Source organism: Astyanax mexicanus, chromosome 18, assembly GCF_023375975.1.
Source record: "Astyanax mexicanus isolate ESR-SI-001 chromosome 18, AstMex3_surface, whole genome shotgun sequence".
NCBI classification, from domain to species: domain Eukaryota; kingdom Metazoa; phylum Chordata; class Actinopteri; order Characiformes; family Acestrorhamphidae; genus Astyanax; species Astyanax mexicanus.
The window spans coordinates 40,364,163-40,380,274 of record NC_064425.1 but is presented as its reverse complement, the minus strand read 5'-3'; the positions used below and the strand labels follow the sequence as shown (position 1 = coordinate 40,380,274).

Sequence of the window (16,112 nt, the reverse complement as noted above, 5' to 3'; positions counted from 1 at the left end):
TCTTGTTTTCAATAATATCACTATATAGAATTTTTTATCAGGGTTAGAATTTTGGACAATGTTATTGTGTACGACACAAAATGGCACATTCCTAATTAATATTATTAAAAAGAATATTTTGACAGCCTAAATCACTAGGAAATTGAGATTATAATAAATTAGTTTTAGTAGATAATTTGATTAGGAAGCATTTGGAAAAAGTAAAATTTTACATAAAAAAACAGAAACAATTTTAGAAATGGAGTTATTACAATACACAAGTGTTGTACAGATGCTCAGGACCCTGCTAGAATTTAGACTAAATAGGTAGGACCAGTAAAAAAAACCCTCAGGTTAGATTAATCCTGTGTGATGGGCTGGTTGGGCAGGTCCATTCTGCACTACAGTGTGTTGCAGTTTCCAGAACAGCTCTGCGTGATGATGCGCAGAGTTTCTGATAGCTAATCCAGGCCATGTGCTGGAATTAATAACACCTCAATCTGCAGGTGGCGTGTGCTGGGCACGAGACCTGGCAGTGATTCAGGGTTAATCACATGACCTCACCATTTCATAAATACATCTGCATAATTCAGAGGAGGAGATAAACAAACTCATTCAGAGTGAATGTTTAGTGTGAAATTTTGTTGAAATAGAAATATTACCATTTTATTCACATTTATGAAGCTTGTTCCAGCTTGGCCATGATGGTCAACCAGTAAAGACATGATGGCCATTGTGTTCTAGTGGCATAGTGGTTGATTAGTCTGGTCATGCTGGTGAATTACCTTGGTAACCTTGCACAATCTGCTTGGTCATACTGGTTGACAAGCCTGGTCATGGCAGTAAACCAGCTTAGTATTGCTGATCAACCAGCTACTGATTGATTACACTGGTCATGGTCATGTTGGTCAACCAGCTTGGTCCTACTTATGATTAGACTGGTTAAGGTCGTGGTGGTCACTCAGCTTGGTCCTACTTATGATTAGACTGGTCATGTTCATGTTGGTCAACCAGCTTGGTCCTACTGATTGATTAGGCTGGTCATGGTCATGTTGGTCAACCAGCTTGGTTCTACTGATTAATTAGACTGGTCATGGTCATGTTGGTCAACCAGTTTGGTCCTACTGATTGATTAGGCTGGTCATGGTCATGTTGGTCAACCAGCTTGGTCCTATTTATGATTAGACTGGTAATGGTCATGTTGGTCAACCAGTTTGGTCCTACTGATTGTTTAGTCTGGTCTTAGTCATGGGGCTAAACCAGCGTGGTCATATTGATTGATTGATGATAGTTAACCAGCATGGTCACAATGGTAAACTTACTTACAATTACACTTTTATAGCGCCTTTCTGGATGCTTACAATTGCATTCCACTTAACAAAGTGGCAGCCAATTGCGCACAGCATTCTCTTAACCGTAACAACCATCCATCTGGAGGACTGCATCGGGCACTGAGGAGTTGACTCAGCACAGAGTGCCAATCCATATCTGGGCATATAAAATACATTTTCATTATAATATTCAATTTTGCCTGATCTCTATGTTTTGGACTTTCGGTCCCCAGAGGAAACTCACTTAGACATGGGGAGAACATGGAAACTCCACCCAGATAGGGACTTGAACCTAGAAGAAAGTGCTAACCACTAAGCCACCCTGCTGCCCATGCTGCTAGTGAACTTGGCTTGGCCAAGTAGCTTGGCCCTACTGATTGATTAGACTGGTCATGGTCACAATTGTTAACTAGCCTGGTCATGGTTGCCAACCAGCTTGGTGCTACTGATTGATTAAACCAGCATGGTCATGATAGTCCACCACCTTGGTAATATTTGTTGATAAGCTTCGTTGAGTGAGCCATTGTAGTAGATCAACAAATCCATTAAAAATGAACCATATATGCTGATCAACAAGATTAACCAGTCTGAGAGAGACAGACAGTTCTTTTTTATCCTCTTCTAGATGATAAACAGGTTAGATGTTATTATAGTGCTGTGCTGGGAGGTGCCAGTGTATCTGCTACACTCGAGTACAGCTCTACTGCACGTACACTTCGTTTTAAGTGAACCTCACGAGGAACAGCGCGCGCGTGCGTGCTGCTAAACTTACTACACTTGGCACTGGCAATGCCCGTCTCATAACGAATCGATTCTTTTGAATCAATTTTTCCTTCGAATTGATTCATGCCTTTTTTTTTTTTTTTACATTTTGTGTTTTGTGTGCTTTCTACACAAAGCTCACCAATGTAACAATCACCATTTATAGGAATTACATTATATAATAAGCTTTTATTTTACAATTTATTTTAAATATTTTACATACAGCTTCACAAACTTTTTTGTTGTTTGTTTGTGGTCATGAATAGTATTAAGTGGACGTAGTTAGTCTCACTTAAATTGCTGATTTATATAAAAAAGAGAGGAATATCTGTTTTGATGCTTTTGTGAATCAGTTATATGACTCAGTTGAGAACGAGTCTGTTAAGTCAGTTTTAAGTTGAACTAAACTTGACTAAACTAAACTAAACTGCATTTGTTGTTGTTTAGTTTTTTATTTAAAATGTGTAAAATCCGTCACATTTACTAATTTATTATTTCTACTTTAAATGAAATAGATACGTAATAATGGGTTCAGTACATGAATAACTTATATAGTATATAATCTATTATATATATAATAATAATAATAATGAAATATAATATATAAAATTGTATGAAATTATTCAAATATCTGTTTATATTTGCTGTTTTTCCTCAGCATATTAAGCTGAAATATTCACACATGGTCACAAGTGTCTGATTAGTTTGTGCTAAATTGAAAAGAAAAAAAAGAAAATTGGATCCAAAACTTCATTATTTCATTCTGTAAAGAAAAAATGTTCTTTTTTCAGTTTTCTAGTTTTATTTTGTCCCCTCATAAAAAATATTAATTAAAAAGATTTTTAATCAGCTTTCTTATTTTTCCATTTTTAAATTTGTAACCAAATCTGATGTTTTATATATGTACTTTATTTTCTGATAAAAAAATTTAAATAAAAAAATGAAAATGAGAAAAACAAGCAAAATTATTCTTTTCTTTTTTCCTGAAATTAATTTTTATTGTTTTCGAAGGGCCGGAAATAAATTTGTTCTTTACTGAAAAAAAAATGTTTTTGCGCACAATTTTATATTTTCTAATTTATCCTCACGGCTCACTACTCATTTATTTTATATAAAGGAGATAAGAATATTAAAATAAAGAGATACATAAAGAATCATTTGTGATATGAATCAATAATATGACTCGTACTGAACTGAACTGAACTGACTCCAGCCTCTGTGGATCAGCTGCGAGTCAGAACGCCGAACAGCCAAGTTCACAAGCGAGCGTCTGTTTTCTCCCAGCTGATTGGCTGTGCGCGGTGAAAATGGGCGGAACTATGGGCTGGGAGTTTTTAAATGCTGAGCCGTTGCAGTTCAGCAGTAGATCTGATTATAAGCGCAGCAGCGTGAGGGTGCAGTTAGTATACAGGCCTTTTGTTGCAGAAAACGACTAAAAACTGGATTATCACGAACTGTAACAGTGAACGGGGTGAGATATCCGCTTTTTTGTCTTGTTTAGCAGCTGTTTTGCTGGGTTGGCATTAATTCTGTTAAAGGTTTTTGCTCTAACTCAGATTAAATGACTGTTAAATTAAAATTAACCCAATTAATTAACGTTATCTGCTGCAGATATGGTAGCTAACCTAGTTAGCTAGCTAGTTAATTACATAGCCAGCTAGCTAGCTTATTATTTAGCTTGTTGTGTAGCTAATTGGTTATGTTTTAGTTAAATCTTTCCTGTGCCTAAACTTAAATATATTTTACCTCAAATTAACCCTTTTTGCTTTGTAGGTCATTTCCAGCCTTCTAATTAATGTCAGTGCTGATTATAACTCTCTTACTTGAGTTAAAATTTTAAACTATAATTTAAAAAAAGTGTTTATAGTTTATGCTGGTTTATTTTGTACTGTGAGACTCTAAAACCTGTATACCAACATATACAAGCACATAATATGCAAACCCCCTGTCCATAAAATACCCTACCTTCTAACATATTGATAGATATCAATAGATACTGGATTTATATGTTTGTCTGTCTGTCTGGCTATCTGTAAATAATGTTACATGGCATATAATGCAGTAAGTGTGTTATGAATAAAAAAATGTGTAAATGAGCAAGCATATGTAAAAAAAAAAAAAAAAAAAAAAAAAAAAAATATATATATATATATATATATATATATATATATATATATATATATATATATTTTTTTTTTTTTTGCCTTGTTCAAATAATCAGCATTACATATATATTATGTGTGCCTGTGATTTCCATATTGTACACTTTTCCTGAAAGGAAAGGAAAAAATAGGCATTAGTGAAAACATGTGTGATAAAATTAGGGATGCACCAAATATTTTACAACCAAAACCAATGTAAAAAAAAAGAGGGGGGAAATTCATTCATTCATTCATTCATTCATTTTAAATGTAAAATTTTCCTTACTAATTTATTGCAAGTTATAGTTGCAATTTTCAATGTTAATGTTTGTTTGCTGGGATGTTAAAAATGTTAAGTGGTTAATAAATATTTTTAAATTATACTTAATTCTTGTAATTGCATTTGCTTTAACAAGAGTAACAAAAGAAAACACAAATTTATGCTATGTAATATATATATACACACGATGGTTTTTAAAGTGGCAAAATTGATAACCATTTGGCCAAATGTTACATGTTTGTTAGTTTTAATTTCTAACCAAACTTTTAATTTTAGTGCGTCCTTGATTAAAATGTTAATCAAAATATAATTACTGCAACCCAATTATGATCCACTGTGTACTCTCAATCTCTGCAGCAGTGCTTTTCAGATTCTTCTGGTATTTTCCTTAACTGAAATACCACTAGATTATATTTGGGTGTATTTAAAAAATAAAACATTTGAATGTGTAAAAATTCAAATACTCATTGCTCAGTAATAAATATTAGAACAGTTTGAGTGCCTTTTTGAGGTAATTGATTTTGGTTGGGAAATATTTGGTGCATCCCTAAACTTAACATGCATGTTTTCACTAAAACCAAATTTTCTTTATTTTTGCATCCATGTTGGGTATTCATGCTTTTTAATGAATCCTGTGTTGATCTTTTGTCCAGTATAGAGTCTGCTGACATCACTGCTGAATCTGAGCGGAGCTACTGCCCTGCAGTTCAGTCACCCAGCCGAACTCAAACGCCCATCTCAGTCCATTTAAAATGGTGCAAAACAAAAACACAGATGTCATGGGATACCACTGCTCCTACAAGGTTAGTCCCTGTCGGCTGAAGTTCAGCCACACTGAACAGCTGATATATGAAGAATTAAAGAGCACAGTCCCTAATTTTTTACATTTCTGTCTCTTCCAGGGTGAAAACAGTTATGAGAAAGATCGATTCGCCAGAAGAGAATCTCATCCTCTGGAACTACCGTTTGATCTGGATCACCACCAGAGACCCGGTGAGATTTGGTTGTTTTCCTGTTGTTTCTCATCACTGATTGGTGGAAACTTCACACTAGTCCTCAAGCAGTTTGGACTGTGTGTGTCTCCACTCTTCCTCCAGACTCTGCTCCCTTGATTTACAAATGAAATGTAAAATTTACTGATGATCAGTGCTGGTTTGGAGAGACATGTCATCTGCTGGTGTTGATCCACTGTGTTTTATTATCAAGTCTAAAATCAGTGCAGTTTTGTTTTTCTGCAAAATCTTACAGCTCTTCATGCTTCCCTCTGCTGACAACTTTTATGAAGATGCAGATTTCATTTTCCAACAGGACTTGGCACACTGCCCACACTGCCTAAAGTACCAATTGGTCTTACATAATAATCCAATTTTCTGAGATATTAACTTGGATTTCATTGGCTGTAAGCCATAATCATCAACAATAAAATAAATCAACGCCTGAAATAGATCACTGTGTGTAATACATCTATATAATATGAGTTTTGCATTTTTAACTAATTACTGAAATAAAGTAACTTTTCAATTATATTTTGAGATGCACTAGTATATTTAACATTCTATAAATGCAGAGTTCAGAGATCCTCCCTACTGTAAGCTTTCCCACAGGGTAATGTGTGACAGTTTATCAGTTTATCAGTGTTGGGCAGAGGTCAGTGATACTAGACAGGTGGAGTTTAAGCTAGTCCAGCTGTTTTTATTAGTTGTATTTGCAGCATGCACGGCTCCAGAGCCTCAAACTTCTGCTTTACTGTCTCTTTTAGACATGCCGTCCAGCAAACCCATCGACATCCCAGACGCCAAGAAGAGGAACAAGAAGAAGAAACGATGCAGAGCCACAGACAGCTTCACCGGACGCTTTGAAGGCAAGCTGCGTCTGCTTTATCTCTGTTTACTGGAGTTTAAGGGGCTGTAGCCAGCAGGGGTGTGCTAGATGTGGACCTAAAGTAATAATATTATGAATATTTGTATTCATTACAAGAATATACTACTGCTACAAACTAATGTTAGATGTTTAGAGTATAACAGATTTAAACATTAAAAATAAAAAGTAGAAACAAATCATTAACGTTATTTTTATTTTTTTAAATCAACTTTTAAAAAAAAAAAAGAAAAATAAATTATGTAACATACAAATAGCATAAGAAATTTAAATATTTAAGGCAGTATTATTGTGTACAATACAATATTGTAAAGCCTTACTAGTCAGTCATATGCTTTTCAGGGAAGGAGTTTATGTACACATTTTTTCAGTGATTTTTAGTGAACATTTCATGAAAAATGAAATATTTGTCATAAAATGTCATTTGATTTACCTGTCAAGCTTTTATTGTTGAAATGCGAAGAAGTAAAGAGCTGCACATATTGGATTATAGATTTTTATATCAACATGTGTGTCTTTTTATTGATTTGTGATATAGTTGTTAATCAGATCCAGTTATTACAAAGACTCTTGAACAGTCTGATCGTCTTAATGTAAATAGATATATTTAAACTGTCATATGTCAAAGTTTTAGCCACTTCTGAAACAACTGCATATCGTTATTGTTTTTATGAGACAAAATTCTACACACTTTGCTATACAACTTTCTTCAATAAATGCAACATATTTGGTGGGGAAATGTTAAAATAAGGCATTAATTAAATGTTTAACAGTTAGCCTTACTGCGGTTAGTAGTAATCTTTTAGTGACTTGTTTTGGGCTTGCAGTTAATTAATAAAGTATTTTCTATAAATGTTGTGCAGATGTCTACAGGCTGCAGGATGAGGTGCTGGGAGAGGGAGCGTATGCAGTTGTGCAGACCTGCATCAATCTGATCACTCATAAAGAATATGCAGTAAAGGTGAGCAGAGCTGTGTATACTCTAACACCACCTACTTTCACCTGTTCTTTTACAGTTTCAAAGTACTGTAGATGCTGGTTGTAAAAGTGTATTCACACTTGCCTTTTATTCAGACCCAAGTGCACTTTCTCTCGGAGTATGTTAGGTTTGATGTAGTGTAAAAGCTGCTTTTGCATCAGAGAATGGTCCAGAGTACTGATGTCTAGTCTGAGGACTGGTGTAGTGTGTTCCACTGCAGGTGTGGAAGCTATCTGCTCCCTGTGCTGTGTGTGGGGTTACTCGCTCCTGGTGCTCCCTTTCTATATACTCTTAAGACCCTGCATCATGATACTTAATAAAATTTTGAAACTTTGACACTTTGTCTTCATATGGAGAACACTGCCCATACCATCCATACTAGTGGTCATAAAAAAGATGGTGGCAATCCCAGGCAAAAGTTTCTACAGCCAGCCCAATAATAAACATGGGCCAGGTAAAAATTCTTATTGAATTTTATGTTTTATCTTCATATGGAATGTATTTTAAACCCATTTTAGCAAATACTAGAAGGATACAAAAAAAAAAATCTTGTCCCCAAAAAAGGATATGTTTAAGTCTTACTAATTACAAGTAGCTAGGAGATATTAGCTAGGAAAAATATATATAAAATTAAAAAGTCCGTGACTCAGGAGGATACATATACAAATTCCAAATAATAAAAAAGCAGCAAACGGACAAAGCTTTAAGAAGCTGTAAATTTAGAAAAAGTTCTTGTCTGTGAAAACAAACCACCAATAATAAACCCCTCCCCCATTCGAGCCAGTAATTGATCCTGGATGTTGATTAATTTATTCAGGAGTGTGAATATGCCTAGTCAACACCAGTCTGTTGCTGTTCTGGATGAATTTCCTCAAAAGTTACTGGTTTTAGGATTCTGTGCAGCTGGACGTGTGCTGGTGTGGCTGTGTGTTACAGAAAATAGCTGAATGATGTCACTTCTGGCTGGATACAACTCTTACTGAAGCCTGTTGCATAATGTTTAGGTGGAGCTTGAAGAAAGCAGGAGTTCTTTTTATATACAGAGTTTAATATGAGTTGGGTTGGGTTGGGTTAGGTTAGGTTAAGCTGAGATAATGATCAGTTCTTTGTGTGTTGGTCAGTTCTGTGCTGTAATGGCTCTCCTCTGTACTGTGGCTCCACTTTTTAAACCCTGCACTGCCTGATCAGCAGAGAAGCTTCCTCTGTGGGTTGTTGACAGGTTCTATCTGGCTGGCTGGCGGGTCAGAACACAGAGGCCGTGCTCAGTCTGTTTTCGCCCTGTCTGTGGAATTTCCAGTAGTGGCAAATTTATCAGTACTGGTGCAAACACACAAACTCAGCAATATCAATCTAATTTAGATAAACAAAGCATTCACAATAGTAATATGGAAGTGTGGAGCTGGTTTGGTGGAGTAGCTCATTATGTCTGATTTTTTTTCACACGTAAGAACTTTGTCAGGAATCAAATTTTCAATTCTACATGCTGACTCCTCAATACTACCTCCTCAATACTCTAGTCCAGGGGTGTCCAAACTACGGTATTTTAGAAATAGAATGAAAGTTGGCCCGCTGTTAAGCAGGTTTTTATAATGTGAGTTCAAAGTTTGAACGCTAGGTGTCAGAAACGGGCCAAAGAGTCTAAAAGCGGAGAGAGTGCGCATTTCTAGCGCAGAAAAACGGGCCAAAGAGTCTAAAAGCGGAGAGGATGCGCATTTCTAGCGCAGAAAAACGAGGCAAAGAGTCTAAAAGCGGAGAGAGTGCGCATTTCTAGCGCAGTAAAACGGGCCAAAGAGTCTAAAGGCGGAGAGGGTGCGCATTTCTAGCGCAGAAAAACGGGCCAAAGAGTCCAAAAGTTGGCGTAATTAAGGAGTTTAATATTAAGAGACATCATGAAATTAAACATTAATTTGAAAAATCTTACTTTACACAACACTGTCAAAGATAAAGATAGTAAGTCAAGTAAAATGGTGTGTAAATAAAATAATCAGGAAAAAAGTATTATTTAAAGTGGTATATTTCATTATTTTTTTTTATTACAGAGTCTGTGGCCTGTGACTTTAAATATTTCTCCTTCTGGCCCCCAACAAAAAAAAGTTTGGACACCCCTGCTCTAGTCTAAATCTGGTGAAATAACGACAGTTCTGCTCACTGCACAGTTTAAACACTGACTGACTTGTGGTGGGTTAAACTACTGCAGAAAGCTTGATAAGGTTTAGGTTTAAACAGGATTAACTCCTTCATTAACATAACTAACGCTAGATAGAGTAGCTGGCTAAGTGTTAAGGAAATACTGTATTCTGTACACTATATTAGAATTGTTATAGTAACTATATAATATACAGCTCTGGAGAAAAATAAGAGACTTAATAAGAGAATTAGTTTCTTTAATTTGTTCTTTGAATATCTCAGGAATATAGTCAAAAGGAAGATGAATGATCAGGAGCCATCAACCCAAGCTGAACTGTTCAAAGTTTTGCACCGGGAGTAAAGGCATAAATTTATCCAAAATGTACTGTACAGATGGTCTTGGACCCTAAATGTTTAACAGTGAATGTGCAGAAACATATGCATTGAATCAGGAGCCTCACCACTATAAATTGTAAATGGAGTGCATGGCAAAAAATAATCATGATTAATCTAAAAAATTATTGTCAGATTAGTCGACTACTGAAAAAGGTGTTAGTTGCAGCCATAATAAAGAATAGCTGTACATTACACTACACATTTCTATTTACATTTTATATGTATGATATATCAAATTTAAAGAATGTTAAAAAAAGTATGTATTGCATTCCTGTGTTTCTTTTTCAAGAGCAGAGAATCTGTTTTATGTAACCGATTATGTAAGCCCTGCTGATTGTGGTTTCATTTGCTCTTGGCCCAGATTTGTGTTGTCTGGTCTCTTGAGTGTTAGTGTGCTGTCTGTTCTGTCCTGCTGAGCATCGGTCAGCTCAGATTGACCAGGTTAAATAAAATAAGTGGTGCTGGGCATTAGGGGTGGGCGATATGGCTCTAAAATAATATCACGATATTTCAGGGTATTTTTGCGATAACGATATACTTGCCGATATAGGAAAACTAAAATAATTCATTCATTTCAGGAATATAGTATAATAGTATAACAGAATAATCATAATGTGGCAAAATAAATAATATAGCATAAAATAATATAATGCAGCAAATAATATTGCAGAATATTTAGTGCATGCATATAAACTGCAAACTAAAACAATTATACAATAAATACACCTAAAGCTTCACAGTAAATAATAGACTACTTTTAAGACAGAACAGCCCTATTATCACGATATGGATTTTTAATATCATGATATTTCTGTGTCACGATATATTGTATACAATATAATATTGCCCATCCCTACTGGGCATTCTGTTTCAGCAGAATAATACATTGTATAAGAACAATTGGTACTTTTTGTCAGTAGCAGAGTGAAGCATGAAGTGCTGTAAGATTTTGTGGGAAAACAAAACTGCACTGACTTTAGACTTGATAATAAAACACAGTGGATCAACACCAGAAGATGACATGTCTCTCCAAACCATCACTGATCATCAGTAAATTTTACATTTCATTTGTAAATCAAGGGAGCAGAATCTGAGTTTCTACAATCAGGGATGGTTTGGAGAGACATGTCATCTGCTGGTGTTGATCCACTGTGTTTTATTATCAAGTCTAAAGTCAGTGCAGTTTTGTTTTCCCACAAAATCTTACAGCACTTCACGCTTCCCTCTGCTACTGAAAACTTTTATGGAGATGCGGATTTCATTTTCCAGCAGGACTTGGCACACTGCCAAAAAGTACCAATTTTTGGGGTTTTATTGTCTAAGCCATAATCAACAATAAAAGAAATAAACACTTTAAATAGATCCGTTTGTGTGTAATACATCTATATGAGTTTTTTTTTTTTTTTTTAACTGAATTACTAAAATACAGTAACTTTACAATGATATTCTCATTTTTGTGGGATGCACTAGTATACCTTCATGTGGAAACCCTCTTACTACCGTGAACTCTTCACTGTAGAGTTGTTACGAATGGGCTGGGTGGTGCAGCTCGGGCTGGGTGGTGCTGTTGGTGCTGCTGGTGCTCAGTGTCTTGTGTTGGCCGTTCTGACAGACAGACCTGATGTTTTTGTCATAAACTGCTGACTCAGTGGTCTGTAGGGTTGTTATGGGTGAGCGATGGCGCGATGTCTGTCTGCTAATCCCCTCGCTTACATTGGGCCCTCACTGAGCCCTGCACAATGAAGGGACACACACACACTGTGTGAGATGTTTAGGACAGGCTGTACTCTAGTGGAGGTTTTCTAGTCTACAGGACCCACTGGCAAACTAAAAGGGTGGTATGCTGGAAACCATGTATCCATAATCCTGTAAAATGATCCTTTAAAGTGCCCTCTAGAGTGTAATAGTCAATTGCAATTAATTATAATGTGAATTTGAACTGCCTTAATTATGAGAATATTTCAGTGTGTTTTAGTGATGACATTGCATTAATTAAAAAAATCTACTGCAACAAAATTAATGTAATATAATATATATTCACTGTTTAGTACAAACAAAGTATAAAATTTAAATGAATGGTTTTATATAAAATAAGTAAAATATTATAATATAAATATCTACCACAGTACCAAAATGCAGAATATATAGTGCATGCATTTAAAAAGCATACAGTTATACACAATACTTTTAAAGCTTCACAGTACTGGTAAATAACAAAACAAACCCAGAATAGACTGCCTTCAAAACAGCAGCCCGTTTATGACAATATGGATTTGGATAGCTATATTGTAAAACAAAAATATATGTATATTTAGCAAAGATTGTACAACTATTCAATTAAATTATTCTAGAGGAGGTGTGGCTAAAACAGAACATTCAGATGCTGGGGCTGTTTTTATCAGACATGGTACATTTTTATAGCGTTTTTTTGCCCATTGTTGAGCATCAGAACCCTTTTTAATTTTGTGGCCCTGTCCTTCAAACAGCCAGAGTCTAACACTGGGGGGAATGTCTGGTGTGTGATGAGGAAGCAGCAGTGTGTTTATAGAAGAGCTATTTTTGACCATGATAACAGAGGCAGTGTGTTCTGGCCCTGAACTGAAGCTCTTGACCTGTATAAACTCTCCTGATGTGGGCTTTATTTTGTCTGTTTTTTCCAGATCATTGAGAAGAGGCCAGGCCACAGCCGGAGCAGAGTCTTCAGGGAGGTGGAGATGCTGTATCAGTGTCAGGGGCACAGGTACGCCACGTGCAGCACACACTTCAGCTCTGCAGGGTTAAAGGTTAAGGTCTGTCGAGAGCTGAGTCAGCGCTGAGCTCTCAAAACCTGAGGAAAACAGCAAAACAATAATCGTCCCTTTAATTGGGTATTTAAATGGCTTTTTAAAAAAGGGAAATATCTGCACAAAACTGTGCTGGACTGAGGTGCACAGCTTTAGACATTTGCGTTTACAAGCACGTGCCCAACCATGTGGATGGAGGCCATGCGGTGACCTTGTGTTTACTCCTTTTTCACTGTGCAACCCCATCTTAGTCTCAAGTTTTTGGATTTTCTGCATACTTTTACTTTTACAAAAAAAATATCATTTTCAAGCAAACCTGGTTGTGATCCCCTATAGTGCTGTGATATGACGATAAATATCGTTGGGACGATAGAAAAGTGTCTATCGTGCTACTTACCTTCTATCGTCCCTATCCTATCGTTTCTACAGTAATTTAATAAATTATTAATGCAAATATATAAAGTAGGCTACGATAAAATGTATTGGCTTGGTCACTTTGCTTAAACTCTGTTTAGATAAGTGATAATAAAGTAATCTTCGCAAAAAAGCTTCATAATGTGGTTTTGCGACATGACGCTGCTTTACGTTATTTGACGGACACTTTAAAAAAAGTTAATTGAGTTTATTTTGATAACTCATTTTAAATACCTGTATAATTTTGAAAAAATTAGCTATTGCATCTACCTCATCTGTTTTCATTTGATATATATATATATATATATATATATATATATATATATATATATATATATATATATATATATATATATATATATATATATATATATATTATTCTCATTTGTGAAAGTTTTGGTTAACTTCACTTTGAAATAAAGTTGAAAAAAAAAGTAAGCAATGATATTATTTTGTCATATTTTTTGAAGAATAACTGAAAACATACTCAAATGTGGTATATCATGATGTATATCATTATCGTGATATAAAAACAAAATCCATATCGTGATATATGATTTTTTTCCCGTATCGCCCCGCACTAATCCCCTAGTAGGGCATTTTATCATGATATACTTCATTTTTTGGTCAAAACAGTATACAGATTCATCTAAAAATATATATAAAAAATAGAATATCATTGAAAAGTTACTTTATTTCAGTAATTCAGTTCCTAATGTGAAACTTCTGTATTATATAGATGTATTACACACACTATGATCAATTTTAAGCATTTATTTATTTTATTGTTGTTTATGGCTGTTGATTAAATCAGTATTGCAGTATTGATAAATGTATTATAAGTGTATAAGCATTGTGATGATCGATTGACACTGATCTCACTCTTTATCTGTAGGAATATTCTGGATCTGGTGGAATTCTTTGAAGAGGAGGAGAAGTTCTACTTGGTGTTTGAAAAGCTGAGAGGAGGTGGGCGGAGCTTCCTTTATCCTTATATCAGACTAATCTTCCAGCCCGACTTTTCTGTCTGTGGTGTTAATTCCTGCGTGTGTGTTTGTCTGTAGGATCAGTGTTGGCTCACATCCACAGAAGACAGCACTTTAGTGAACAGGAAGCCAGCATTGTGGTGCAGGAAATCGCCAGTGCTCTGGACTTCCTGCACAGCAAAGGTAAATCTGCCCTGTCCCTCAGTACACGCTACTGGGATAGGACTGGTCCCAGTTTAATACCTACTTCTTTCCACTGAACAACTGGAGTTTAGAGTAGCTACATCACTTTTACAATTTTCCCTGTTCTTCATAATGCATTAGCTGTTCCTTTATATTGTACAAAATGACACAGAATTCCATGATGAAAGGACCAATAGAAATGCTTTAAAATAAAATAAAATTTTACATAGACTTCCATGCACGTCAAGAAATCTCTTCCTTCACTTTATAATTGGTACAATTGATGATTCTTGTGTATACATTGATGGGTTTGATTGGTGAGATTTGAAAGAGAACAGGAAAAAGAAAAGCATCAAACCTAGTCTTGGGTTCACATTACCAGGCTGAAGTGACTCAAATCATATTTTTTGCTCAGTGTGGCTCAGATCTGATTTTTTCATGGGTGTGTGAACGTGCCAAATCCGTTTTTTTTTTTTTCCTTCAACTCATACTTGACGGGGTTCATATGGTCATGAAAAACCTGATAAACTCATGGAATTTGGCAATAGCAATTTTCAGCCCTGGATAAGTTTTGGAAAAATAAAAATACCCAGAAAGTTTTGGAAAAGACCATGGAAATTTGTTCTACGAGTCTTTGTGCCTAAGTTTACAAATATGTCATCTTAGAGTTAATTCAGTAATTTAGCCCTACACAATGGAGCTTTCAGGATCTGACACATTTAATTATTAAAGATTGTGTGTCAGCATTTTGTATAAGATTCATTTTAGACCTACTATAATTGATTATATTAAAGTTTTAGTTGCTTTTTGCTTTATTGTCCAGGTCTGCACTGATGCTTTTGGTCATGAAAAATTGTATGGTCATGAAAAAAAAGAAAGGCATATGAAGGCATATGGAAAAATGATGGAGATTTATTGGTTAAAAAGTGTATGAACCCTGCTTGAGTCACTTTCATATATTTCATATTCTATTTTTCATCTCCTCGATCTGAGCATGTACTTCAGATCAGCTGTTTACTGTTTCTCCACTCCAGCAAAAGATGCTCCACATATGAGCTGCTAACTCATCCATTTCCCTTTATAAAGCTACGAGTCTCTCTAATATGATGTTTTTTTGTTGTTGGTGAAGAAGGAGACGCTTATACACGTATCAGTTTAAGCAAGTGAGGCCGATCTGAGCAAAAATCTGATTTGAGCAGTGAGGCTTGTAATGTGAATGTAGCCTAAGTGATTTTTCACCCTGTTTTAAAGGCTACATGTCAAGCATTAAAACTTGTAAAACTGTGCTGTAAGGGCATACCATGGCTATTAAATGGCAAAAGAAGCTTGGTGTTCTTTTTCCATATGTGCATTCTTCCAAGTTTCTTCTTGTGGAAGTGAATAGAGTTATTGAGAATTTGTAATATTTGTTTGTTTAAAGACTAAATGTATTTGATTCTCGTCTGTAGGAATGGCACATCGGGACCTGAAGCCTGAGAACATCCTCTGTGAGCACAGTGACAGGGTGAGTTGAGCTCTATATCCTCATACTCATTAAAAAAATAAACATGGAGCAAACTGTACATCCACACAAGTGCCTAATATTTAATAATTACTTAAACTTTTAGGTTTTTTTTTCCAAACCAGAGAATACACAGCCTTATACATTTTTGTTTTGCTTCTGACAGCAATAAAAAAATGACTGTATTATTGTAAACGTTACTTAAGCAATTATTGTAATTTAAACATTAGTTACAGAGAAAATGTAATAAGTATTAAATGAATGAAAAAATATAAATAAAGTAAAACAAAAAAAAAACTAGTTATGACTTTGTACCAATGTTACATGTGTTGAAATTGTGGTAAAAGTGTGGTGACCTGCACATCAAAGTAT

The 16,112-nt window shown here is 35.2% G+C and overlaps 1 protein-coding gene across 2 annotated transcripts in view; it reads left to right on the top strand.

Moving 5' to 3' along the window:
• The first annotated feature begins 3,426 nt into the window (after window positions 1-3,426).
• Window positions 3,427-16,112, top strand: part of mknk2a (MAPK interacting serine/threonine kinase 2a) — a 31,365-nt gene continuing 18,679 nt past the window's right edge. Inside the window, exons 1-9 of one of the 2 annotated variants that reach the window (XM_022672492.2) lie at window positions 3,427-3,543; window positions 5,152-5,296; window positions 5,396-5,486; window positions 6,253-6,354; window positions 7,235-7,332; window positions 12,534-12,613; window positions 13,966-14,039; window positions 14,135-14,239; window positions 15,688-15,743. In XM_022672492.2, the coding sequence (XP_022528213.2) occupies window positions 5,246-5,296; window positions 5,396-5,486; window positions 6,253-6,354; window positions 7,235-7,332; window positions 12,534-12,613; window positions 13,966-14,039; window positions 14,135-14,239; window positions 15,688-15,743 (657 nt within the window). In that variant the 5' untranslated portion in view covers window positions 3,427-3,543; window positions 5,152-5,245. Of the gene's footprint in view, window positions 3,544-5,146; window positions 5,297-5,395; window positions 5,487-6,252; window positions 6,355-7,234; window positions 7,333-12,533; window positions 12,614-13,965; window positions 14,040-14,134; window positions 14,240-15,687; window positions 15,744-16,112 lie in introns of both variants that reach the window. The other variant, XM_022672453.2, reaches the window with a different exon arrangement.